The 27,131-nt window shown below is 49.3% G+C and overlaps 1 protein-coding gene across 5 annotated transcripts; it reads left to right on the forward strand.

The window, feature by feature from the left end:
- C17H20orf96 (chromosome 17 C20orf96 homolog) lies at nt 690-25,910 on the forward strand. Of its 5 annotated transcripts, XM_021077827.1 has the most exons (12): nt 690-1,185; nt 1,880-2,101; nt 2,397-2,445; nt 3,021-3,138; nt 11,058-11,170; nt 15,129-15,287; nt 18,405-18,504; nt 19,669-19,826; nt 19,899-20,000; nt 20,134-20,220; nt 20,925-21,043; nt 25,620-25,910. In XM_021077827.1, the coding sequence occupies exons 2-12, from the start codon at nt 2,082-2,084 to the stop codon at nt 25,678-25,680; spliced, it is 1,086 nt and encodes a 361-aa protein (XP_020933486.1). In that variant the 5' UTR covers nt 690-1,185; nt 1,880-2,081; the 3' UTR covers nt 25,681-25,910. The 5 variants fall into 5 exon arrangements, with proteins under 5 accessions (XP_020933486.1, XP_020933487.1, XP_013838679.1 ...); XM_013983225.2 differs by lacking the exon at nt 3,021-3,138 and having other exon boundaries at nt 756-1,185; nt 25,620-25,902; XM_001925756.5 differs by lacking the exon at nt 690-1,185 and having other exon boundaries at nt 1,248-2,101; nt 25,620-25,902.

Below are 27,131 nucleotides of genomic sequence, written 5' to 3' on the forward strand. Positions count from 1 at the left end.
CCTGCGGTTAACCTTCCTCCCTGCTTCTTCTCTGGCACTATGATCCTGACCTTGAGAGAGAAGACGGTGGATGTGAAGAGACTGGGTGCAGTGGGGCCATATGTGTGAGTTTTCCTTCAGTATCTGCAACAGATGTTGGAAAGCAAGCCAACAAACTGCAACCTCTTCACCAAAGAGAAGTATAGACAGCTGGCCCAGGAGAAGGAGGCCAAGGCTGACATCATCACAGAAGTACTGGACCTTCAGCAGACCCTGCTAGCAAAGGAGCATCTTCTCTTTCCAGGATGTCCTCTTCAGCTAACTCTCCCCATAGTCCCATAGCTCCATCAGTGTCACACAGATATGACAATGTCTAGGATCAGACAAAGGAATGTTTTTCTGCAATGTCTTTTTTTTTTTTTTTTTTTTTTAAGTGCGATGAAAATCTTTCCCCAAGACTTGGAGTAGACCTCTTACCCTGTCTTGCTGGCCAGAATTTCATCTCCCGTCTATGACTAAACCTGTGAAGGCAAGAGAAATGGGTCCACCGAGCCGAGCTCAGACTAATCATGACTGCTGGAGCTGGGACTGGGGCTGGGACTGGGGCTGGGACCTACCTCCTTTAAAGCAAGTGAACACCTCAACGAGATCAGGGTCCATCAGCTGGGATGAAGGGGAAGAACAGCTTCTGAGTCGATAGCCACCCAGTTCTACCACATATTGCTACCTCCTTCTTTTTAGTGGCTTCCTGGCAGAGCTTTACTGTAGACTCAGGGTGAGAGAAAAATGAGGTATACATCTGTATGGGTGGTGGTTCCAGATATACGTTGAAGGTACTGCCCACAGATTTGGATGTGGGATGAGAGATGAGTCAGAAGATAACGATAACTCCAGGAAGAGAGTTGCCATTTTGAGTTGGAGAAAAATATTTCTGGGGAAAAATCAAGTGTTAAAGTTGCCTGTTAGTTGCCCAAGTGGAGATGCTAAGAAGGCAGTTGGACACATGTGGCTGAAATTCAATGGAAAGCCTGGAGATGTGAGTCTGGGAGACATCTGGGTAGAGGTGGCATCTGAAGTCACAAGACTGGCAGCGTACATGAGTGGAGTGAGGACGGAACGAGAAACAGCCAGGGCAGGGTCTGAGTTCCGCCGCAGCCCAGGAATAAAGGGAGAAGAGGAGGAACCAGCAAAGGAGAAGAAAGGGAGGTAGGAAGTGACACGGGAGAGTGGTTTCCTGGATACCATGTTTAGAAAGTGTGTCAAGGAGGGAGTGATTTGTTGTGTCAAATGCTGCAGACAGGCTGAGTAAGATGAAGACTGAGAGCTGACTGTGGTTTAGCCAAGTGGAGGTCACTGCAGTGTTGACAAGGGCATTTTCAGTGGAGGCTGAAAGCCTGATTGAAGAGGCGGAAAGGAATGGAAAATGAGTAGGCAAACCTCTCTAGAAGTTTTGCTGTAAAGAGAAGTAAAAAGAGGAGGGCAGCTGGATTGGAAGTGGTCGCTTGTTTTAATAGAAAAAGTTAAAATGTTAGTAATGTGATGAGAATAATACAGAGGTGATGGAGGAAACGGGGGTAAATTGCTGGGGGAATATCTTAGAGAAAATGAGAGGATAGGACTCAGTGCACAGCTGTAGGAATTGTGTCAGGAGGCAGTTTATACAGGCTCAGGAGGGAGGCATGTAGGTGGGAAAATGAGGTGATGCGAACTTGCGAGTTTACTGAGCCCCACGATTTTCTTAGTGAAATAAGAAGAAACATCATTAGCAAAAAGGGTGGAAAAGGAAGTGATGGGGAACAATACGACATAATTCTTTAGGATGATAGGTGGGGCTAGCTGAGGGGAATTTGAAACCACGTTTTAAAGAATGTGGAGAGAGCATTTTGCCTCGCGATATTAGTCCTTCTAGGCGCTCGGTAATCTGCGTCCGTTTCCTTGGAGACTGCGACCTGAGAGAAAGCGTCAGGTCTGGCTGGGAAGTTTGAGTGGCCTTGGTTACTGCGCGACCCACGCTGAGACAAGGAAGTTGGAGAGGCCAAATAAATAGGCATCCCCAAAGATCCGGGCCCCAAGCACTGAGGACTCTCCTTCCGTTTTCCCTAATGGCGCGCGTCTTTCCCAAGTAGGTGAAAAGAGTAGGGAGGTGCGGTGGAGTGCGCATGCGTGCCCCAACCCTGCCGGGGCTGGGCCCTCGCCGGCTGTCCCCCTCCGCCGCCCCCGCCCGCGGTTTTTGACCCCGCCCTCTCCCGCCCTGCCTTCCTAGCCCCGCCTCTCCTTCGCGCTCTCCAACTCCGCCTTGGCTTGTCGCTATTAATTGCGGTTTCGGATTCGAGGCCCCATACCTGTTTCACATCTGCCGCGTGCATCCCCAAGGGTTGGGAATGATGGAAGTTCTTTCCCGCCCCCACTCTTTCCAGACCCGACCACGATGGGATTTGCTCCACAGTTCACCAGTTCCAGATTCTGGTGAGTCCAGGAGTGCTTGGGCAGGTGTGGGGGTTCGCTGACCCTGGGCTTGCAGACCGCCTGTCCTCAGCCCCCACGACGGTGACTGTCCCAGGCGATAAAATCCAGAGACCAGAATTCCAGTCCCTTTATCACACATTTGGTGTGGGATCCGAGGTGGGCGTCTGAAGCTCGGTTTTCTCACTACCTTATCAGGATGTAAGGGTATATTACGCTGCTCTCTTATTTATCTCTGATTGCTACTCTGCCTTCTTGCTGGGTTTTTTCCATGCCTTCTGTTCCTCGCAGTACTTAGCACCTCCCAGGCTGGATGTGCTCAGCAAATTCTGGCTGGCTGATAAAAAAGTGATAGCTAACATTTATGGGGCACTTAGCACATGCTTTACAAATATCACCTCTTGGAATTTTTGTACCAGTCTATGGAGATAGGTTTTATAATTAGATCCAGTTTACAGATGAGAAAATTGAGGCTCAGAAAGGTAAAGCCACCTGGTCAAGTTTACAGATATCTGTAACAGGTGAAGCTGGGATGTGAACCCACCAGACTGTGTGACTGATTGTGTTATGTCTGGTAGGATTATGTTCCATGGCAGCGATCCAAGCCGAAAGCCAAGACATCTAGTCTGCCTCCAATCTCACAAACCACCGACACTAAGAAAAGCAAAATGAAGATTTTGACTACTGTCCAGCCAGGTGGGCAGAGGCATGTGGGTGCTGGAGTGGGTGTCGGAGACAGGATAGAGTGGATGCTCTTGACCCTTAGTGACACCATTTTTATCAGAATAGGCTAACTGCTATAATAAACAACCCTCGGATTTAAAGTATTAATACAAAGGCTTATTTCTCATTTATGTCAAAGTACATTTGTGGATCTGAGGTGGGAAAGAGGTAATCTTTCACATGATCATTCAGGAATCTAGGCTCCTTCAACCTTGTGGCAATGATGTTTTGTAAGCCTTTGAAGTTCTCTGCTGTATATTTTGCATCCATCGAAGAGAGAAGAGAGAGAGCAGGAATACAGGTGATTCTGTGGTCAGTTATCTTTCAGGGCCCAGACTTGAGGTGGACACATGTCACACCCACTCTTATTCCAGTGGCCATAACACAGTCATATGACCCCCCCCCCAACCACAAGGGAAGATGGGAAATGTAGTCCAGCTGTGTGTCAAGGAGGAAAAGAAAACAGGATTTGGTGAACTAGGGATAATCTCTGCCATATCATTGTCATGTCTTCCAGGGGAGTTCTTTCCCCCCTTCCTTCTTTTTATGGCTGTGGCACCTGGAAGCTCCCGGGCCAGGGGGTGAATCAGAGCTTCAGCTGCTGGCCTCCGCCACAGCCAAGGCAATGCTGGATCTGAGCCGAATCTGCAGTCTATGCCACAGCTTGGGTCAACACCGGATTCTTAACCCACTGAGCAAGGCCAAGTATCAGACCTGCATCCTCGTGGACACTACATCAGGTTCTTAATCCATTGAGCCACAGAGGCAACTCCGCCAGGGAAGTTCTGAGGCCTTGGCTCAGGCAGACATCGGTTCCCATCTTGACTCTGCCATCTACTCTCTTGGGGAATTCATTCATCGCTGCGAGCTTTAGTTTTCTCATTTGTAAAATGAGAACACTAATACTTACCTGATAGGATTGTTGTGGGAATTAAATGAGAAGATCTGTATAAAGCATTGTTATTCAACCTTATCAGACTTTTAATATGAATACTTTGTAGTATTCTTTTAGTATCCTGAAATAAACTTCATAGATAATATAACCTATCTTTGTATATAATTAAAAAATTAATATAATGCCCAAATTGTAATGTAAAGGAAAAGTTATTTATAGTTAAATAACATATGTTTCAATATGTAACGGCTCATAGTGGACTCCACTAGAATACAGGAGAAAGTATATAACTACTGCAGCACCAGGATGCAGGTTTGATTCCTGGCCAGGCACAGTGGGTTAAAGGATTCAGCGTTGACACAGCTGTGGCATAGGTGGCATCTGTGGCTGGGATCTCATCCCTGGCCTGGGAACTCCATATGCCTCGGGCAGCCAAAAAAGAAAAAAAAAAGTTTTGGCTTTGGCCCTAGACCATATTCAAATAGCATCTGCAAGGATACTCTTGGCCCTTTCTTTTGCCAGGGAAGCAGTGAGGCATGTAACAGACACAACCACAACCAGAACAAGGGCAATTAACATATGCCAAGCACTCATTATGTGCCAGATACTGTTCTTAGCAATTTACATGTATCACTTCATATAATCTTGCCAACAAACCTGTGAGGTGGGTGCTGTTATTGTCACCTCCTCTTACAGATAAGGAGCCTGAGGCACAGACAGGTGTAAGTCCCAAAGTCACCCAGGTGGGAGAGGGCCTAGCCAGGCTGTGGCATTCAGCAGTTTGGCTCCAGGACTTACAATCAACCACATATAGATGGTGAGTGTAGGCAATGGAGAAACATCAACCTGGGCTGGTGTTCTTGTTTCCCTTCTTGCTAGCAATGCCATTTATGTTACCTATCACAGCCTCAGTTTCCTTCCCTGTGGAATGGGCACAAAAAGTCCTGCCTTGTACAAATGCAATAATCTATAAATAACAATGATGAGGAGTTCCCATCGTGGCCCAGTGGTTAATGAATCCGACTAGGAACCATGAGGTTGTGGGTTCGATCCCTGGCTTCGCTCAGTGGGTCAAGGATCCGGCGTTGCTGAGAGCTGTGGTGTAGGTTGCAGACTCGGCTTGGACCCCATGTTGTTGTAGCTCTGGTGTAGGCCGGAAGCTACAGCTCCAATTCCCTAACCTGGGAACCTCCATGTGCCATGGGTGCGGCTCTAGAAAATACCAAAAAAAACCCCAAACAAACCAAAAAACAAAAAAACAGTGATGAAACTAGCTACCATTTGCTGAGGACTTATTTTGTGTCAGGCTCTATTGTGGCGGTCTCCTTTGTTAATTCATCCATTCATTCACTCATTCATTCATTCATATATCCATTTGGCAGCAGCCACTTCCCGACCTCCTGTGTAGCTGGCATTGGGCTGAGTGTTGTTGACTCATGGTGAAGGAGAAAGACTGGTTTCTAGCTGCCTAGAGTTCACAGTCCCAACCCCAAACATGGAACCACCCAAAACTTGAGATGCAGTTGAAAGTGAGGAAGAGCATCATCTCATTGACTCCTAGGAGATGGAGTCCTTATCATCTGACAGTTGAGGAAACTGAATTTTAGGTTGGTAACATGCCTTGTGCAAAGTCGTGTCCTTGAGGGCAGCTTTTGTATATTGAAAAGATAAATCAGCCGATTTCCCCAAGACAGAGTAGCCCCCTTTCTTCCTGGTCCTCCCTTTTGCAACTAAAACTCCCTGGACGCGGGCATTTCCATTGTGGCTCAGTGAGTTAAGAACCCAACATAGTGTCTGTGAGGACTCGGGTTCAATCCATGGCCTTGCTCAGTGGGTTAAAGGTTCGTCGTCGTCGAAAGCTTCGGCATACGTCACAGATGCCGCTTGGATCTGGCGTTGCTGAGGCTGTGACATAGGCCTCAGCTGCAGCTCCGATGCAACTTCTAGCCTGGGAACCTCCATACACCACAGGTGTAGGATTAAAGAAAAAACAAACAAACCAAAAAAAATAATACAAAAAACCCCTGGACCTAACACAACAAAGAAGCATAGATCCTGAAGCCTGGAAAGGTGGGCTGCCAGAGTGGTGGGCATATACCATCATTTGGCCTTTATGCTGCATCTTAACAGGGGGCTGTCTGCTAAAAAGAGGATGAAATAGGTTCCAGTGTAATATCTAAAATATCCAGGATACTTTCAGAATCACTCCTCCTACCAAGAATGAGAAAAATCACAACACGAATGAGAAAAGGTCGACACCAACACTGAGATGAATCAGATAAAATTGTGTGGCTGTTCTTATTTATAGATGACATGACTGTTTACATAGAAAGACTTAAGGAATCTACTAAATCTAAAAGAAACTAAAAGTAATAAGTGAGTTTGTCAAGATTTCAGGATACAAGCACAACACAAAAGGTCAATTACTTTTTTTTTTTTTTTGTCTTTTTAGTTATTTCTTGGGCCGCTCCCGCGGCATATGGAGGTTCCCAGGCTAGGGGTCAAATCGGAGCTGTAGCTGCCGGCCTACACCAGAGCCACAGCAACGCGGGATCCGAGCCGCGTCTGCAACCTACACCACAGCTCACGGCAATGCCAGATCGTTAACCCACTGAGCAAGTGCAGGGACCGAACCCGCGACCTCATGGTTCCTAGTCAGATTCGTTAACCACTGCGCCACGACGGGAACTCCTCAATTACTTTTTGTTGTTGTTTTGTTTTGCTTTTTAGGGCCGCACCCACAACATGTGGAGGTTTCCAGGCTAGGGGTCGAGTCGGAGCTACAGCTGCTGGCCTACGCCACTGCCACAACAGCGTGGGATCTGAGCCACGACTGTGACCTACACCACAGCTCACGGCAATGCCGGATCCCTGACCCACTGAGAAAAGCCAGGGATCAAACCCTCATCCTCATGGATACTAGTTTGATTTGTTTCTGCTGTGCCACAATGGGAACTCCCTCAATCACATTTCTATGTACTAACAATAAGTATGTGGAAACCAAAATTACAAACACAATACATTTGCAATTACTCCAAATGTAATATTTAGGTATAAACTAAACAAAACAGGTACAGGATCTGTACACTGAAATTTACATTGTTGATGTAGGAAGTCAAAGAAGACCTAAATAAATGGAGAAAAATATTTCATGGATTGGAAGACTTAGTATAGTAAAGAGGTCAGTTTCTCCTCAAATTGACCCATATGTTTAATGTGATTCCTATCAAAATCCCAGCAAGGTTTTTTGTAGACATGTATAGGTTTATTCTAATATTTATGTAGAAAAGCAAGGCCCTAGAATAGATAAGACAATTTATTTTATTTTTTCTTTTTAGGGCTGCAGCCTTGGCATATGGAGGTTCCCAGGATAGGGGTCGAATCAGAGCTATAGCTGCTGGCCTACGCCAGAGCCACAGCCATAGCAATGCCACATCCAAGCCGCATCTGCGACCTACACCACAGCTCATGGCAACGCCGGATTAGTGACCCACTGAGCAAGGCCAGGGATAGAACCTGTATCCGTCTGGATCCTAGTCCAGTTCGTTAACTGCTGAGCCCCGAGGGAAGCTCCAGATAAGACAATTTACAAAGGAGAACATGTGGGAATGATATTAATGTCTCCTTTGTAGTTATGGTGACAAAGACAGGGTAGAATTGGCTGAGAAATGGACACATAGATCAATGGAACAGAGTAGAGAAATCAGAAATAAAACCACACAAATATGAGTGATTTTTTTTCTCATTTGTTTTAGGGTCGCGCCTGCGGCATATGGAAGTTCCCAGGCTAGGGGTCAAATTGGAGCTGCAGCTGCCAGCCTACACCACAGCTCATGGCAACGCTGGATCCTTAACCCACTGAGTGAGGCCAGGGATCAGACCTTTTTTCCTCATGGATACTAGTCAGGTTCGTTACCACTCAGCCACAATGACAACGCCTACAGAAGCGATTTTTGATAAAAGTGCAGAGACAATTCAGTAGAGGAAAGAAAGCCTTTTCTACAAATAGTGCTAGAGCAAATGGACATCCATAGGTGAAAAAATGAACTTTGTCTCACAACTTATACAAAAATTAACTCAAAACATAAATTTTAAAAATTATTATTATTTTCTTTTGAGGGCTGCACCTTCAGCAATGTGGAAGTTTTCTGGCCTAGGTGTTGAATCCGGAGCTGTAAATGTCGGCCTACACCACAGCCACAGCAACACCAGATCCAAGCTGCATCTGCAGCCTGTGCCACAGCTTGTGGCAACACCAGTTCCTTAACCCACTGAGCGAGGCCAGGGATTGAACCCTTATCCTCATGGATATTCTGTCCGGTTCTGAACCTACTGAGCTACAGTGGGAACTCCTGTATAATTTATTTGTATAACATTCTGGGAATGACACAATTGTAGAAATGGAGTGACAGACGGGTGTTTACCAGAGGAGGATGGAAGGGGAGAGAAGTGGGTGTGGCCATAAAAGACACGAGGAGCCATGCTTGTGGTTGTGAAAATGTTCCCGTAGCTTGCTATCTTTCAGTGTCCTGGTTGTGCTATTGCACTTAGTTGGGCAAGTTGGGAGAAACTGGGTTAAGGAATATAGGATGTCTCTGTATTATTTTTTAAAACTGCATGTAACCTGAACTTCTAAATAAAATTTTAATTAAAAAAGAAGCAAATCAGGGCTACTACTACCAATGAAAAGAAATGCTTGTTATTAAAGCAATAAATCTTCCTAAGTATTTTAAGTTCACTTACAAATCTTATAATTAAAAAAAAAATCCTTGTAAAGGGGGCTTTGGAACTTGGTTAATTAAATTCCCTTAAATCGTTTAAGCCACGTTTTAAAATTTAATACATTCATTTTCATTTTCAAATAGTTCACTTATTCTGATTAACAGAGCCGTTGGGTATTTAAGTAATTCTTGTATATTTAATAAACCTCTAAATATGGGTAATCTTATGTTCTCTTAAAAGTTTTGGTAACTTATACACATTTAGTAAGAGTATATTAAACCTTTCAAATTAAAACAAATCTAAATCAAAATCTCATTTACACAATTTTTTTTTTTTTTTTTGGGCTATGCCTGTGGCATGTGGAAATTCCTGGGCTAGGGATCGAACCTGTACCACAACTGTAACCAGAGCCACAGCAGTGATATTTCTGGATCCTTAACCTGCTGAGCCACACAGGAACTCCTCATTTACATATTTTAAATTAGAATCAGAAGATTAATCACTCCATCTCTCAAAGAATACAATTAAATACCTGATGCAGATAATTCATAACATTAACACGAAATTATTTTAATTTACTTCATCATTCAGTACTTAATACTAAAATTTTCCAGAGAAAGGGTATTGATCCATAAAAGAAATACTATTTTTCTTTCTTTTTTCCTCCCTCCCTCCCTTCCTTCCTCCTCCCTCCCTTCCCCGCTCCCCCCCTTCTTTCTTTCTTTGGTCGTGCCTGTTGCATGTGGAAACTCCTGGGCCAGAGACTAAACCTGTACCACAGCAGTGACAATGCTAGGATCCCTAACACACTGAGCCACCTGGGAACTCCAGAAATAATATTTTTTCAAAAATCAACTGGATTGTGGAGTTCCCGTCGTGGCGCAGTGGTTAACGAATCTGACTAGGAACCATGAGGTTTCGGGTTCGATCCCTAGCCTTGCTCAGTGGGTTAAGGATCCGGCGTTGCCATGAGCTGTGGTGTAGGTTGCAGACGCGACTCGGATCCTGTGTTGCTGTGGCTCTGGTGTAGGCAGGTGGCAATAGCTCCAATTGGGCCCCTAGCCTGGGAACCTCCATATGCCGCAGAAGCGGCCGTAGAAAAGGCAAAAAGACCAAAAAAAAAAAAAAAAAAAAATCAGCTGGATTGTATCTCCCACAGGGATTTTGGTGGGGGCCAAGAAAGAGGCCACGGCAGTTGTGATATTTGGGTGATCTGTCTCATGCTGGTTCAGGGCACGCTGAGAGGAAGCAGGGATTCTCAGAACTTGTCCTCCACATGCCTTACTCTGATCTGAATTATCTTCATATATCCCTTACCTCGCAGGACCCCAGCTTTTCCAAGGTATTTCAGAGACAGCCAGTTAGCGTTTTGCATTGCTGAGGCTGTGGTCCTGATTCCCATTTTCAGGTCAATGGTAGTAACAGTGACAACTAATAATTTATATATTTAGCACTGAATATATATTAGGCACTATTCCAAATACTTTAATGTATTATAACCTTTTTTTTTTTTTTTTTTTTTTTTTTTTGCTTTTTAGGGCTGAACCTGCGGCATATGGAAGTTCCCAGGCTAGGGGCTGAATTGGAGCTTCAACTGCCCGCCCATACCACAGCCACAGCAACTCGGGATCCAAGCTGAGTCTGTGACCTACACCACAGCTCATGGCAACACCAGATCCTTAACCCACTCAGCGAGGCCAGGGATCGAACCCGCATCCTCATGGATACTAGTTGGGCTCATTACCACTGAGCTGCTACGGGAACACCTAAAGTATTATAACTTCTTACTTAATCTTCATGACAACGCTGTGAGGTAGGCATGATGCTTATTCCTATTTTACCGAGGAACAGAGAGGTCATGTGACCTGCCCAAGGTCACTCAGCTAGTACAAGGCAGAACCCAGACTCAAAGCCAGGCTGTCTGGCTCACTAGTTATTGCTCTTAACTCCCACCCCTCTGACCCTCCCACGGGCCGGCTTGGTGGGAGAGACTAGGGGTCTCTTCATTTCCTGTTGCTACCCCTCCCCTCCCCTCTGTTCAAACCACAGTCGCTGTGGTACGTGGATGTCCCCGGGGCTTCTCCATCCCTTAACAAGGCCGGGAGTGGGGCCTGAGTGCTTATTGATGGAAGTGAGTTTCATCTTCAGTCTCATGGACATACATTATAAGGCCACGAGTGGATGGGCGTGGGGCCTGGGTTTGCTCTCGTGGCTGGTGCACGACTCCAGCCTTGCCTGTACCCTCACGCCCTCTCTGCCCTCTCCCATGCCCTAGGGGTGCAGGCCAGGCCCACCTTGTGGATGACAAGCCAGCCGAGGAATCCACTGGAACTGCGCAGAGGGAAGCTGGACTCTGGGAAGACACACAACAAAATCCGGCTCTTGAGAGTATGAGGAGCACCCTCCTACAGGCCCCAGGCCCCAGGGCCCAGGGAGGGGAGGAGTGGGGGAGCGGGGTTGAGGGGGTGGGGGGGGGCGCAGGGGGATAGTAATGGCAAACATGCACTGAGTGCTTATTGGTGCCTGAGCTGACTCTTTTCCTCCTCATGGCAACCCCCAGAGCACCCTTATCATCATCCTTATGTTACAGATGTGGAAACTGAGGTGCAGGGAGATAAATGACTTGCGCCAGATCACACAGCTAGAAAATGCAGGACTGGGGATCAAAGCCACTTAAACAGTTGTGTCTAAGACTCAGGAGAGTGATCAAAATCCCTTTTTGTTTGGCCGTCGTATGGCAAATGGAGTTCCTGGGGCAGGGATCAGATCTGAGCCACAGTTGCAACATGTTGCAGCAGTGGCAATGCTGGATCCTTAACCCACTGTGCCTGGCCGGGGATCAAACCTGCGTCCTGGAGCTCCTGTTGTGGCGCAGCGGAAATGAATCCGACTAGGAACCATGAGGTTGCAGGTTCAATCCCTGGCCTCGCTCAGTTAAGGATCTGGCATTGCCGTGAGCTGTGGTGTAGTTTGAAGACGAAGTTGGATCCTGTGTTGCTGTGGCTGTGGCGTGGGCTGGCAGCTGTAGCTCCAATTTGACCCCTAGCCTGGGACCCTCCATGTGCCACGAGTGCAGCCCTAAAAAGCAAAACAAACAAACAAAACCCCACCAAAAAAACCCTGCGTCCTGGAGCTGCAGAGACGCCACTGATCCCCTGTTGCGGGAACTCCAGAATTCCCTTTTATCTCACTGCATTAGGGGCAGAATCTTGTGGCTTTAACAATTTCCAGTAAAGTAACCTTTCATGGAATATAGTGCATCTTGAAGCAAGGCTTAGGAGCTTACTATTAAAATTTTTCATGTCAACTGATAGAACTTGTGATAATTGGTTTTCTCACCATCCATTGCTTTTTATGGCTTCTGAACATTGTTTCAAAATATTTGAAATGACTAGAATAAGAGGGGGCTTTAGTATCCATAGCATAAAGTAAAATACCCAATGCTATAAATACTACAAAATACAATAGAAGAATTCTTAACTTCTTCAAGAAAGTTTTTAATAGCTCAGGGAACAATGACTATTACACAAAGAAATAGGGAAAAATGTGTTTGCCTTGAAAACTTTTCTCCCCCTTTCATCTTCAGTTTTGCACAAACGGTTTAGAGGCAGCCCAGCATTCTTAAAGGAGGAAGTCATATTTTTGATGTTATTTTTATCTTGACTTTAGAAGGATTTATGTGTTTTTGTGTGATACGAAACATGAACTTGGACAATGAGCTCTCAAAACCTGTGCTCCTAACCAGTTCCTAATACCGTCTCTTGTAATCATTCATTTGCTTAGCCCACAAATGTTTATTGAGCACCTACTATGTGTCAGGCTCTGTTCTAAGTGTGGGGACTCACCAGTGATGTGGCCTCTTAGAAAACATACATTCTACTGGGGGAAATAAACAATAAACAAGCCAAATAAGTGCATAGTATGTGTAGTGAGGATAAGTGCTATGAAGAAGTGCAAGGATAAGGTTAGGGGGCTAGGAGTTCCTGTTGTGGCGCATTGGGTTAAGAACCCAACACAGCATCCGTGAGGATGTGGGTTCGGTCCCTGGCCTTGCTCATTGGGTTAAGGATCCAGCGTTGCTGCAAGGTGCTACGTAGGTCGAAGACATGGCTCAGATCCTGTGCTGCTGTGGCCGTGGCAAGGCTGGCTGCAGCTCCGATTTGACCCCTAGCCTGGGAGCTTCAATATGCTGCAAGTTCGCCCCCCCCCCAAAAAAGAAGGTTAGGGTACTAAAGAGGCACAGAGGAAGGAGTGACCGAGACTGTGTTGGGAGAGTGGTCAGGGAAGGCCGCTAAGGTGGTGACATCTGAAGGGGGAATGTTCCAGGCAGAGGAAGCGGAAGTGCAAAGGCCCTGAGGTTGGAGTGAGGTTGGTTTGATGGAACAGGTGATGAGGAAGAAAGATGGTGGGCTGTGGAGGGAAGGAGATAGCTTGTATGTAGCCTGTGGTCCATGATTAGGCTTTTGAGTTTTTTTTTTTCTTTTTCTTTTTTTCTGTCTTTTTGTCTTTTAGGGCTGTACCAGCGGCACATGGAGGTTCCCAGGCTAGGGGTCGAAACCGAGCTGTGGCTGCCAGCCACAGCCACAGCCACAGCAACATGGGATCTGAGCTGTGTCTGTGACCTACACCACAGCTCAGGGCAACACTGGATCCTTAACCCACTGAGCGAGGCCAGGCATCGAACCTGCCTCCTCATGGATGCTAGTCAGGTTCGCCAACCACTGAGCCATGACGGGAACTCCAGGCTTTGAGTTTTTATACTGAGTAAGACAGGAAGACCTTGGAGGATTCTGAGTAGAGTGGGGATGTGATCTGACTTAGGTTTCCATAGGGGTCCTTGGGCTGCTGCTGCTCTGTGCAGACTGGTCTGTGGGGACAAGAGGGAAGAGGGGACAGAGCAAGGAAACAGAGATGACCCAGTTGGTTTGTTCTTGGACATGGAGTAGGATCCTGACTGCCCGGCAGCCTCAGGACCGTTAGGGAAGGGTCCATTTCTAGAGCAGAGTCATGAATGCTACACTTTATCAGAATCACCCGGGAGTGGGGCTCAAGGGGTCCATGACTTGGAGGCTGGCATTTCTCACAAGATGCTTCTGGTCCCTGTGGGCCATGTTGGAGATATTTTGGTGACGACAAGATAGTAGAGCTCGGAGTCCAGACTTCAAAGATAGCAGCTCTGCTCTGTGTGATCTTGGGTCAGGTCCTGGATCTCTCTGACCCTCCAGTCCTGCTTCTCTAAAGTGGGGGCCAATAATAGTGCCAGGTGATGTGGTGCACACCGAAGTTTGCACTTAGACTGGAGGTTTCCAGTCTCCACGTGTTCGCACGCTTATTCGTATTCTCCTGTGAGGGACATGGGGGCTGAGGGCTGGGGAGGGGTCATTTCTAGCAAAGGACAGAGAAATGAGAACGAGCAGAAGGAATGAAGAAGAGCCACAGGAACTCGGGATCTGAGTTGCGACCAATAATACCACAGCTCATGGCAATGCCGGACCCTTAACCCCCTGAGCAAGGCCTGGGATTGAACCCGCAACCTCATGGTTCCTCGTCAGATTCCTTAACCACTGAGCCACGATGGGAACTCCTCCAAGTGGCAGTTTTAAGCCCACACAGTTCCTCCTCTTAGTGTAATGGACAGACAGACTTTGGGAAGCAGTAGTCTGCTTTTAGACTTTTGGTGCCATTACTTCCAGGCTGTGTGACTTTGGGGCAGTCATCTAACCTGTCTGACCTTCCACCTCTCAGAAAAATAGAACTGGTAAACACAGGGTTGTTGGAGGGTGAACCGATAACACGCCCGGTGCTGAGTGAGGCGGCCTTAGCAATTGTTGTTATTATTATTGTAGATGCTGTGTAACCTGCTTTTCCTTAGGCAAGTCACTTAATCCGTGAGATGCTCATTGTCTCCCCAGGGGCCCTGGGTGAAAGGAGGGAGTCCTCACTCCGCTGTCAGAGGAGAAATGAAGGGTAGCCATGTCTGCCTCTGCTGTTTCTTCTCCAGACGCTGCCTAATAAAGATAAGGCGGCGCCCTTTTGTTTTAATTACCCATTAATAAAATATGTGTCCATTAGATTGTGACAGGCCACCCATTGGTGTGGATGTGTGACACACCCTCACCTCAGAGATGTAAAATTAGGAGGAAATGGATGTTTCAGAATGGATGGAATATTTCAACGTGCTCAGACCCGCAGACAATGGGGAACCGCCGCCCGGCTCGGGTGGTATTTACCAGTCGAAGCCACAAGGGGGCGGATGTACGACCGGAGGGAAGTGGTCCCTAGGCTCCGGGAGCCTCTGGCCAGCCTCGCACACCGCGACCTCTTTTCCCTGTCCTTCCACTCGCAGACGATGCTCAGACACCGGCAAGCCTCGCACCAGGAACTCTGCAACCACGAGGACTTCCTCACCCAGCTCAACCGGGAGCTGATCAAGGCCATTCAGGACACGGAGGACAGCTCGGCCCTGAAAGTGCGGGTGATGCTGCAGCAGCACGACGTCTTCATGGTGAGCGTCCACAGCCCCGCCTCTGCCCTCTGTGCGGCGATCGAGCCCTAGACACCGCCCTCCTGAGCGCTCGGGCGCCCTCTGCTGCTTTCGTTCTACCTCTCCAGGCGGGTTGCACAAGCTGCTTCCTCCATCTGAGAGATTAATCTCTTACATACTACCCGCCCGTCTTTGGAATCAAGAGGAGGGTGTACATCCTAACCAGCACTTATTAGCTGGAATGGAAGACTTCATTTATTTATTTTATTTTTGGGGGGTCATTTTGTCTTTTTCAGGGCCACACCCGCGGCATATGGAGGTTTCCAGGCTCGGGGTCTAATCGGAGCTACGGCTGCCGGCCTGGCCACAGCCGCAGCAACGCAGGATCCGAGCCACAGTTCACGGCAATGCCGGATCCTCAACCCACTGAGCGAAGCCAGGGATTGAACCCGCAACCTCATGGTTCCTAGTCGGATTCGTTTCCGCTGAGCCACGACGGGAACTCCCTGGAATGGAAGACTTTAAATTAACTTCTGAGCCCTATAAAATGGGGGACAATTGCACCCACTCCAAAGAGAAGTTGGGCCTGGCACACAGCAGGCGTGCAAGAGAAATTAGCTAACATCGCTAGCAAATACTTATACAGTGTAATACTGTATATGTATTCACATAACCCTACAACAGTTGTTTGGGCTTTACTGTTCTCCTTATTCCACGCATGAAGAAATGGAAACATGGACAGGCTAGGTGACCTGCTCAAGGTCACCCTCAAGGTCAACCAGCTAGCAAGGGTCAGAGCTGGGATTTGAACCCAGACAATCTCGCACTGGGATCTGTGCCCCTTCCTCCATGCTGTGACTACCACCTTCATCCACTGCTGGCACTTATGGTCTATTGGTCAGGGTGACTGCTGAGAGCCCAGGGAGCATCCCCTGCCTCCTGTAGGAGAGGCTTGGCGATGTTTTTGAGAGAGGGCGGAAAGTTCACAGGGGACCGGGAGTTCAGGCTGAAGAAGAATCAGAGAAAATGGCTTCATGGAGAAGTAACTCCTTTCTGACTGCAGTTTGCCCAGGAGGAGAGGAACTGAGTTTACTTGGAGCCTGAAACAAAAATTCCGATACCTTGGAGCCTTAATTGGTGTGATTGGGCTGCCACAAGAAAGTACCACAGACCGGTAGCTTGGATGACAAACATAAATTTTCTCACAGATCTGGAGGCTGTCCAAGGTCAAGGTGCCAGTAGGGTTGGTGTCTGCTGAAGCCTCTTTCCTTGAACCATTGATGGCTTCCTTCTTGCTGTGTCTCCACGTGGCGTTGGCTCTGCATGTGTGTGGAGAGAGAGAAAAAAATCCCTGGTGTTGCTTCCTCTTCTTAGAAGGACAGTAGTTTCTGGAATGGAGCCTCATCCTTTGAACCTCATTTAACCTTAATTGCCTCTCTAAAGGCTGTATCTCCAAATACAGTCACGTAGGGGACAGGGTTAAGCCTTAGCATATTAACTTGGGAAGGGGCACAATTCCGTCTATAACAGAGACCAGGGACATTCAGAGTTATTCCTTCAGTCCAAGGAAACTCTAGAATATTTGCCAAACCCAGACAAAGTCATTGTCTGATTTGCCTCCATTGTTCTATTTATACATTTATTGTTCATCCTGAGTGTTTCCTGTGGGTCCTGGGGAAACAGGGATCAGAAGGACAGTCATCCCTGTCCAGCTCTTATTCTAGTGGAGGGACAGGCAGGGAGAAAGCCTTTTGTGTGACTGTGATGGCGAGGGGGGACTTGGGGAGCTAGGAGGGGCCTTCTAACACAGACATGGGAGGATCAGGAAGACTTCCCGGAGAAGGTGATGCTTGAGCTGAAACCTGCAGAAGTAGGTGCTAACTGGCTGAGAGCTGGCGAGTGTTCCAGCCTGGGGATGTGGGTACCCGAGGCCTGGGGTGAAAGTGAGTATGAGTGGCTCAAGGAGCCACATGTTGCTTAGTGTGGCTGGACAGTAAGGTGTGAGGAAGGGATCTGAGAGAGATGAGATTGGCCTGGGTCAGGTTGAGGGGTGCCTTGTCAGCCAAGGACAGGGGTTTGGATCTTATTTATAGGGCAGAGGGGAGATGTTGGAGGGTTTTAAATAGTGAGAAGGATGTGGTGATCTGTTTTGTTTTGTTTTGTTTTTTTCTTTTTATGGCACCTTTGGCATATGGAAGTTCCCAGGCTAGGGCTGAATTGGAGCTGCAACTGAGGCCTAAGCCACAGCCACAGCAACACCGGATCTGAGCCACAGCTGTGACCTACACTGAAGCTGGTGGCAACACCACATCCTTAACCTACTGAGCAAGGCCAGGGATCGAACCTGCATCCTCATGGAGACTATGTCAGGTTCTTAACCTGCTGAGTCACAATGGGAACTCCTGCTTGTTTGTTTGTTTGTTTTAATTAAAATTTTTTTAAATTCAATTTTTTAAAGTAAAAAAAAAATTTTTTTTTTTTTTAAAGAAAGATCATCTGAGGGAGTTCCTGTTGTGGCACAGCGGAAACAAATCCAACTAGTATCCATGAGGATGTGGGTTTGATCCCTGGCCTCACTCAGTGGGTCGGCGATCTGGCATTGCTGTGGCTGTGGTGTAGGCCAGCAGCTGCATTTCTGATTTGACCCCTAGCCTGGGAACTTCTGGATGCCATGGGTGTGCCCCTAAAACGCAAAAAAGAAGGAAAAAAAAATCATTCTGACTGCTGTGTGGAGAAGAGCTCAAAGGAGGAGCAGTTAGGAGTAGCTGCTGTAGTATTTCAGACAGGAGATGAAGAGAACTTGAATGAGATGATGGCGATGGGAATGGGAGAAGGACAAGGCTTCGAGGGCTGTTTGGGGGGCAAACTCATACCCCTTGGGAACATTTTGGAGGAGAAGGGGGAGGAGGGACCAATGCCTGGTTTGGCCTGTGTGCTTGACTGCCTGGTGCCGCCACCCGCTGAGCAGGGGGAAAGTTTGTGGCAGGGCAGCAGACAACTGCTTTCCAGCCTCTGCTCAGGCTCCTGGCCCTGGGAGTGGGGCTGGGTTTGGGGGCTCCTCTGAGGAAGTGCCCAGGCCCCCCAACAGCCCATGGAGGCTGGGCCTGAGCTGACACCCCCCACCCCCGCCTCCCCCAGACCATCATCAGCATCTTGGAGTACTCAAACAAGAAGAGGCTGCAGCAGATGGAACACGAGCTTCAGGAGTGGGAGGAGAAGGAGGAATCCAAGATGCACAGTAAGAATCCCTGGAAGAGGAAAAAAAAGAAAAAAGAAAATGGAGTTCCCATTGTGGCTCAAAGGGTTAAGAACCTGACTAGTATTCATGAGGATGTATGTTGGATCCCTGGCCTCACTCAGTGGGTTAAGGATCCGTTGCTGTGAGCTGTGGTGTAGGTCGCATTTGAGGCTTGGAACTGGTGTTGCTATGGCTGTGGTGTAGGCTGGCAGCTGTAGCTAAGATTCGACCCCTAGCCTGGGAACGTCCATATGCCACATGTGCAGCCCTAAAAAAAAACAAACAAAAAAACCCAATATGTTAGTGTGAAAGGAAAATTATGAGACAATGTATTGTACGATATAGTCTTTGTTTTATATAAATATAAATATTGCACCTCCTCCCTTTTGGAAACTGTCAGGCCCATCTCCTCCCTTCTGAGGCAGATGGAACTGCTAAGAGGCAGAGCTAACAGCCTATTTATGCAGCGCTTCGCAATGGCAGACCCTGTGCGCTTGGTTTTTCTGGGCACACTCTCTGTCTCTACAACTACCTGTGAGGCAGGGACTTTTCTCCCGGTTTACAGATGAGGAGACTGAGGCTCAGGGAAGTGAGCTCACTGCTGAAGGTAATACAGCCAGGTCCCAGAATCCCATCCTAGCCTGCCTCTTTCTTGCCAGGGTCCCTCTGGGAGTCAGTGGCTGGCACCTGCCGAACCTGTGGTTTCTTTCCCCTGAGCAGACTAGAAGCCTTCCGAGCGAGGGGGGGTGGGTCAGGCGGCCTTGATGCTGGGGATCCCCTCCGGGGAGGATGTCTGAATCCTGCCCTGGTCGTGTCATGGGAGCCGGTGTCGCCCCATGTCCCTGGGCTTGTCATCTGGGGAGTGTGTGTATGAGGAGACAGAGGTCCCGAGAGGGAGGGTCTTGGTGAGGGTCGCGCAGTGTGTCAGTGGCAGAGGTGGGACTGGTCTTGGGATCTCGCACCGGGGTAGGGCAGCTGTTGCCTCTTCTCCTGGGAAGGGAAAGAACTCTCTGGGGGCTTGACTTTTCACCAGCTCCCAGCCTGGTGTGAACTCGATGCAGCCCAGACTCCAGTCCATTGGCCAAAGAGAGCTTTGCCTCTCTGATCCCCCTGGAGGGGTCCTTGAGGGAGGGTCCTGCTTTCTGTCCCTCCTGACTTCGTCAGGCCTGGAGCAGCAGGTGGAGCAACTGAACGCCAAGATTGAGAAGGTCCACGAGAAAGTGAGCTTTGTGAGCACTTACAAGGACCACGAGTATCCCATCAAGTCGGTCCAGGTTGCCAGCCTTGTGCGCCAGCTGCAGCAGACGAAGGACAGCCAGCAGGTGGGTGAGCCCAACCTCACGGGCCTTTGGGGGGGCAGGGCCAGTGGCCAACACCCTCCTGCTGACCCCCAGGATGAGCTGGATGACCTTGGTGAGATGTGCAGAATGGTCCTGGCGTCTATTTCCAGCCAGATTCAGAAGAAGAAAAAAGCCCTTCTGGGGTCTTTGGTGCTGGTGAGTGGCCAACTACTGGGATAGGAGTCCAGGTCCTGCCCCCAGCCCTGCTTTCTTCCCCTGCGCCATGCTACCCAGTGCACGGTAGAGACTGGGACCAGACCTCGGGGCCAGACCTCTCCTTCCTCTGCAGAAAATCCAGCATGCTCATCAGGAGACGCTCTTGCAGAAGACGTTGGATAGCCAGGCCATGCTGACATACATGGACAAGGTCCAAAAAGTGAGTGGTCAGCAAGGGTGGAGGTCCCCTTGTGAGAGGGCAGGAGGGTGGGGGGTCCCCAGGATCTGTGGGAGTCTGGCCTGTCCTGATCTGGTGCTCACAAAGCCTCTGACTCTGGTGTTGGCTTCCCCTTTGGCTGTGCCATTCATGTCACTCGTCCTTCATCTGACACGGGGCTTCGTGCTGGCCTGGGCCTTGCCTCCTTAACCAACACCACTGGCTGGGACCCGTTGGCGCCATCACCAGGCATCACCCACACAACCATCACGTTACTATCACTACCCACCCTGCCCTCACCTCTTAATGCTTGTTATTAACCATCTCTCAGGACCAGTGTTAAGGGACTCCACCGTCACCACCCTCTCATGATAATTTTCGTTCTCCTGAGCCTTCATTGGTTATCTGCGTGAGTGGCCTTCCTCCTCTCCACCAGCCCCCCCCTTAGTTCTCATTCTCAGGCACTGCCACCCCTTTCCAGCCTCCCTTCTGCACGATCCCCTCAGCCTTTCAGCACCATCAGACGTTGTCAGTAACTTGTGAGCCAGCCCCGCGTTGCACGGAGAGGCCCCTTCTGGAGTCTGGAAGTCCTGGTGACAAAGCCCAGGCCACTTCCCTAGATGTCTTCTTCATTCCTCGTCCATTTTGCTCTTTTGTCCTTCTGGTTGGGGGCCGTTTGGCTTCTCACTCTCTCCTGCTCTCCTTAGTTTATGGACCAGTTCGAGGAGGAAATACCTCTCCTAAGGGCCCAGATGGAACAGCTCCAATTTCAGATCTGGGAACCCCGAGAGATCGTATTTGCGGACGTCCTGCTTCGGAGATCCAAGTATGTGGTTCTTGTGCAGCTGCGTCTTGCACTAGCTGTGCTCCGACCTTGAAGAAGCTCTGTGTTCTCAGGGCAGGCGGCCTGGGGGTGATGGCGGCATCCTGCGAAGGGAGGGTTTGGAGCTTGGCTCTGCCACTGACCCCGTGGCAGGCATGACCTTTCCAATCTATGGCCCTCAGTGGCCCATCTCTGTGCAGCAGGCTGAGGCTCTATGGACACTTCCAGTTCCCAGATTCCATGTTTCAACCAAATGGGTGCCCCCTTAAGCTCCTGGGTCATTTAGGAAGATGGCGTTGGGTGGACTGGTTGGCTCCAGGGAAGACTGCAGGAAGAGAGGGGGTTCTCTCTGCGGGTGGGCTTCTGAGCCCCAAAGGAAGAACTTCTTTCTTTCCCAAACCAGTTTTCTGCCTGCCCTCCTTGGGTCAGGAGGCCCCCCCCCCCCCCCCCCCGGTCTCAGCGTGGGGATCCCACCAGGCCACGCCTCTCCACGTGGGGCAGATCCTGCCACGTGCAAATGGTTTTCCTTCTTCGTTTCTGTCTTTCTCCTTCTCTTCCTCTCCATTTCCTTTCTCCTCCTCTACCTCCTCCACTTCATTCTCTTCCTTAAAAATTACTGTCAGGAGTTCCCTTGTGGCATATTGGGTTAAGGATTCAGTGTTGTCACTGCAGTGGCTTCTGTCACTGCTGTGGTGTGGGTTCAATCCCTGGCCTGGGAACTTCTGCGTGCAAAGGGTGTGGCAAGAAAAAAAAATACTGTCAAATTTACAAAGTGCCTACAGAGTGCAAACAGCTCTTGGCTCTGCCACCACAGAGCCAAGGAGGGGCCCAGATATGAATTGATAATGAGCCACAGATAAATGTCACGTCACAGCTGAGCCAAGAGCTGCTGAAGGAGAGGTATGGATGTGGCCCCTGGAGAGCATGTCCTGGACAGAGAGGCATCTGGAGCAGTCAAGGAAGGTTTTCCCGAGAATATGACTTTTTTTCTTTTCTTTTTATGGCCCGCACCTGCGGCATATGGAAGTTCCTGGACTAGGAGTCGAATAGGAGCTGCAGCTGCTGGCCTCCACCACAGCCACAACAACACCAGATCTGAGCCACCTCTGTGACCTATGCTGCACCTTACGGCAATGCCAGATCCTTAACCCACTGATCGAGACCAGGGATTGAACCCACATCCTCATGGACACTATGTCAGGTTCTTAACTACTGAGCCACAATGGGAACTCCAAATGTGACATTTTTGAACTAAAGTCTGAAGATGGCATAGCTGATCACCAGGCAAAGGTGTGGAAGGGGAAGCTGAAGGAGGAAGGTTTCTAGGTGGTCGGGCTGGTCTTGGGGGCGGTGTGTGTGTGTGTGTGTGTGTGTGTGTGTGTGATGAGGCACCTGAGCTCTGAACGCATTGAAATCAGACTGAAAGGGGTAAGGCAGACATGAGCCAGATGGTCACTTTTACTGTGATAGAGCTGATTTTAGAGATGGTTGCTTCTATCTCCAGGCATGTTGGCTTGTGAATTCTGAATCCAGAATTAGGCAAATTGAGCTCCGTGGTCCATTGCGTCGGAGCAGAGGAGAGTGTGGTCTTTGCAGGCAGCTTGCTGCTGGGAGAGAACAGGGCGGGGCTGCTCATTGCCCCATTTCCCTCTCACTGTCCAGGTCCTCCTGCCCCTTTCTGGGCAGAGTGAGTCTGGGGCGAAGAGAGGCAGGGGCCGTATGTGTGCTGATGCCCTTCCGCGGGCAGGGCAACTGCGGGAGTGGGAAGATGCGCCTCCCCCCTCGAATGCGGGAGTGGCGGCTCCTCAGCAGAGCTTCTCTGACCGGAACAGGCCCCACAATTACCTGGAGATCTTGTTAAAAAAGAAGATGCTGGGAGTTCCTGCTGTGGCACAGCAGGTTATGAACCCGACTAGTATCCACAAGGATGCGGGTTCGATCCCTGGCCTTGCTCAGGGGGTTAAGGATCCAGCGTTTCTGCGAGCTGTGGTGTAGGTCCCAGACGCCCTTCAGATCTGGTGTTGCCATAGGCTGGTGTGGCATAGGCTGGTGGCTGGAGCTCCGATTCGACCCCTAGCCTGGGAATGTCCATCTGCTGTAAGTTCATCCCCTCCTCAAAAAAAAAAAAAAAAAAAAAGATTCTGAATTGATAAAAGAAGAATCTGAAGTGGGGCTCCAGATTCTGCATTTCTAAGAAGCCCCTGGGCGATGCAGCTGGTCCCTGGGTCAGCAGCTGAGCAGCAGGGCTCTACAGGGTGGGCGGTAGGAGGGAACTTGATGTTGACTGAGGCTGGAATGCAGAGTGGGTGGGGAGAGTCATGGGGAGGAAGCAGGACAGCCCAGCCCCCAGGGACCTCCCTGCAGGGCTCCCTGTTGCCCAGGGAAGACATTGGTACCGGATCCTGAGAGCAAAGAATTTTTAAGCTGAGTGGTGACATCAGGCTAACATTTGCAAAAAAATCCCTTTGAAAAAAGTGTGGGGGAGTTCCCATCGTGGCGCAGCAGTTAGTGAACCCAACTAGCATCCATGAGGATGCGGGCTTGATCCCTGGCCTTGCTCAGTGGGTTAAGGATCCAGCATTGTGGTGAGCTGTTTTGTAGGTTGCAGACTTGGCTCGGATCCAGCGTTACTGTGCCTGTGGCGTAAGGCAGAGCAGCTGTAGCTCTGATTCGACCCCTAGCCTGGGAACCTCCGTATGCCACAGGTGTGGCCCTAAAAAGACAAAACAAACAAAAACAAAAACAAAAACAACAAAAAAGAGATTGTGGGGAAGATATTGGAGAGAAGCCGGAGCCGGTGCTGGGAGTCCAGCTGGGTTGGAGGAGGTGGTTGGGGGTGACTTGGCCAAGGTGGATGGTAGAAGAGAGGAGAGGTGGATGGAGTGAAGGTACATCTGTAGGACTTGGGGACATTTGGCTGTTGGAAGTACAGGGCAGGGAGGTATCAAGCCTGACCCCTATGTTCCTGGCTTTTGTAACAGGGTGGGTAGCGGTGCCGAATCCAGAGAGAGGGAAGGCTGGGGCTGGGGGCTGGAGGATGCATTTGCGGGTCCATCAGTAGTTGGCCAGGACACTGAGTTTGATTTGGTGACATCACTGTGGAGCTGTCAGGTAGGCACTCGGGGGCATGAGTGCAGACCTCAGAAGACAGATATTGGCTGCAGATGGAAATTTGGACATTGCCAGGACAGAGATGCCTTTTTTTTAAAATTATTATTGTTTTGAACAATTTCAAATAGAACAGTTGAGAGACTATTGTAATGAATCCCCAGTTACTCACCTAAATTTAGAAATTGTTGTATTTTTTTTTTTTCCTTTTTTTAGCTGTCCTGTGGCATTTGGAATTCCTGGGATCTGAGCCGCAGTTTCAATCTATGCTTCAGCTGTGGCAATACCAGATCCTTTACCCACTGTGCCTGGCTGGGGATTGAACCTCCGTCCCAGTGCTTCAGAGATATTGCTGATCCCATTGTGACACAGCGGGAACTCCAAAATTGTTGTGTTTTTGCCATGTTGGCTTCATCTTCATTTCTTCCCTTTTTTTCTTCTGAAGTGCTGCAAGTTGCTCATATCCTGACATTTCATATCTCAGGTTTTTCGTTTGTTCATTTTTTCTTTTTCTTTTTGCTATTTTAGGGCTGTACCCGTGCTGCATATGGAGGTTCCCAGGCTAGGGGTCGAAATGCTGGTCACTGAGATGGGAAAATAGTGTAGCTGGGAACCTGTTGCTCTTGCTACTTTTAGGCAGGAATAATGCCTCTCATTTACGAAGCACTTATCCCATGGCAGCTTGGTCTCATTTCACCTTCCCCTCCATGACTGAGGGCGGACCCTCCCCATTTGACAGATGAGGAAACTGAGCCTCACTGGGGGTCTGTCGCTTGTTACGCATGTGCTGACTGAAGGAGGGAGGCTCAGAGAGGAGCAGCAGTGTATGTGCTCAAGGTGACACCGAGCCAGGCTTCCGGACCAGTCTTTCTGGCTCCAAAGAGTGTGTTTGGCTCGAGGGGTCCAGTGTTTCAGACCTGACTTCCTGCTCCTTCTTCTTCTTCTTCTTTTTTTTTTGTCTTTTTGCTATTTCTTGGGCCGCTCTTGCGGCATATGGAGGTTCCCAGGCTAGGGGTCGAATCGGAGCTGTAGCTGCCAGCCTACGCCAGAGACACAGCAACGCAGGATCCGAGCCGCATCTGCGACCTACGCCACAGCTCATGGCAACGCCGGATCGTTAACCCACTGAGCAAGGGCAGGGACCGAACCCGCAACCTCATTGTTCCTAGTCGGATTCGTTAACCACTGCGCCACGACGGGAACTCCATCCTGCTCCTTCTTGACCTCAGACCTCTGTAGGGGAACAGGAGTCCCAACCAACCAATTCCTTTTCCATTGTGGCATGCGTGCGTGTGTGCATTCGTGTGTGTGGTGTTCGCACTGGGAGGTCACAGGTTGAGTTTTGGAATGGGGCTCCACAAGTGGGGACCAGTGTTCCAAAGAGCAGGGCTCCCCCTGAGCGCGGGCTCGCCAACCCGCACCTCTGGCGCCTCTGCTTGGCTCTCACACCCCTCTTTGCTCTTCCCTCCAGGTGCACCCCAGACACGGACGTCATCCTCAACATCCCTGTGGAGGAGCTGCTGCCCTTCTAGATGAGCTGCCTCTCCCTCCCCGGTCTCCTCCCCACCCTGGAGCCTCTCTCCTTCCAAGACCCTGGTCTGTAATCCCTCCCTTCCTCTCCTCCTTCTTTCCCTCCTTCCTTCTTTTTTTCCTCCCTCCCCCCACCCTCCCTGGTTGGTGCTACTCCTTGGGCCAGGTAGGGATTCCTCGTCAATTCTTTTTTTTTTTCCAATAAAGCTGGGTTTGCCTTTGCTCTTGGCCAGTGCCCGGGGGTTTCCTGAGAAGCCGTGGTAGGAATGGACTTTGTCTGGAGTTAAAGGGTGGGCAACAGTGCTGACCGCCTCTGGGGCTCCCAGCTTCCCAAGACGTGCTGGAGTCGCCAGAAGTCTAATTGCTGCAGTGGTCCTAGGGTGTCAGCTGGCGGGAAGTGCAATGGGCAGGCAGACGATCCTGTGAGGAAGGAGAGAGCTTGCACGGGGCGCTCATGAAGCAGGGTCTCTTTTGGGTCCACGTCCATATTAGGGTCCCAGCTCATGGTGGGGTCCTAGGTGATGCTGGCTCCTTGTGGAGTCTTCTGGAAGGGTGATGGCACCTTAGGTGAAATCCTATGGAGAGGGGACCTCATCTCAGGTGCGAGGGTGGACAAGTCCTGAATTGAGGCCATTAGGGCCCGGTTGAGCCCAGGGTGTAGCTATAGTGGGAACTGGCCTGCTTAGTGACCTTGGGGCATAGAGCCTTGCTAGGGAGTTGAGGACCCAGGCACATTTACTCTGCACGTTAATAACCTTCCCCTTTGTCTGGGAGGTGGCTCCTAGTGGGTGTATCTATCTCAAGCCTTGCATTCAGACTCATGGAGTTCCTAGTGTGGGTGGGAGAAGCCCAACTACATGGTAGAATTGGTTTCAGAGTGGCTGGCTCAATAAAACCTGACAGCAAACGAGGATGACCTTGGCAGCTTGGTTTGGGACTGCCAGGAGCCAAATGGACCCCAGTACAGCTAAGCATAGCAAAAAAAGGCAATTTTTTTTTTTTTTGGTTTCTATTGGATTTTATTTTATTTACTTATTTATTTATTTTTTTGCCTTTTTCTAGGGCTGCTCCCACAGCTTATGGAGATTCCCAGGCTAGGGGTCTAATCGGAGCTGTAGCCGCCGGCCTACACCAGAGCCACAGCAACGCGGGATCCGAGCCGCATCTGCAACCTACACCACAGCTCATGGCGATGCCAGATCCTTAACCCACTGAGCAAGGCCAGGGATCGAATCTGCAACCTCATGGTTCCTAGTCAGATTCGTTAACCACTGCGCCACGATGGGAACTCCATACATATATATATTGTATATATTCTTTTTCTCACATTATCCTCCATCATGTTCTATCACAGTGACTGGATATAGTTCCTTGTGGTATTCATCAGTGCATTTCCTTTTTTAAAAAAAATTATTTATTTGTTTAATTTTTTTTTTTTTTTTTTTGGCTGAGC

Source organism: Sus scrofa, chromosome 17 (genome assembly GCF_000003025.6).
Source record: "Sus scrofa isolate TJ Tabasco breed Duroc chromosome 17, Sscrofa11.1, whole genome shotgun sequence".
Lineage (NCBI taxonomy): Eukaryota > Metazoa > Chordata > Mammalia > Artiodactyla > Suidae > Sus > Sus scrofa.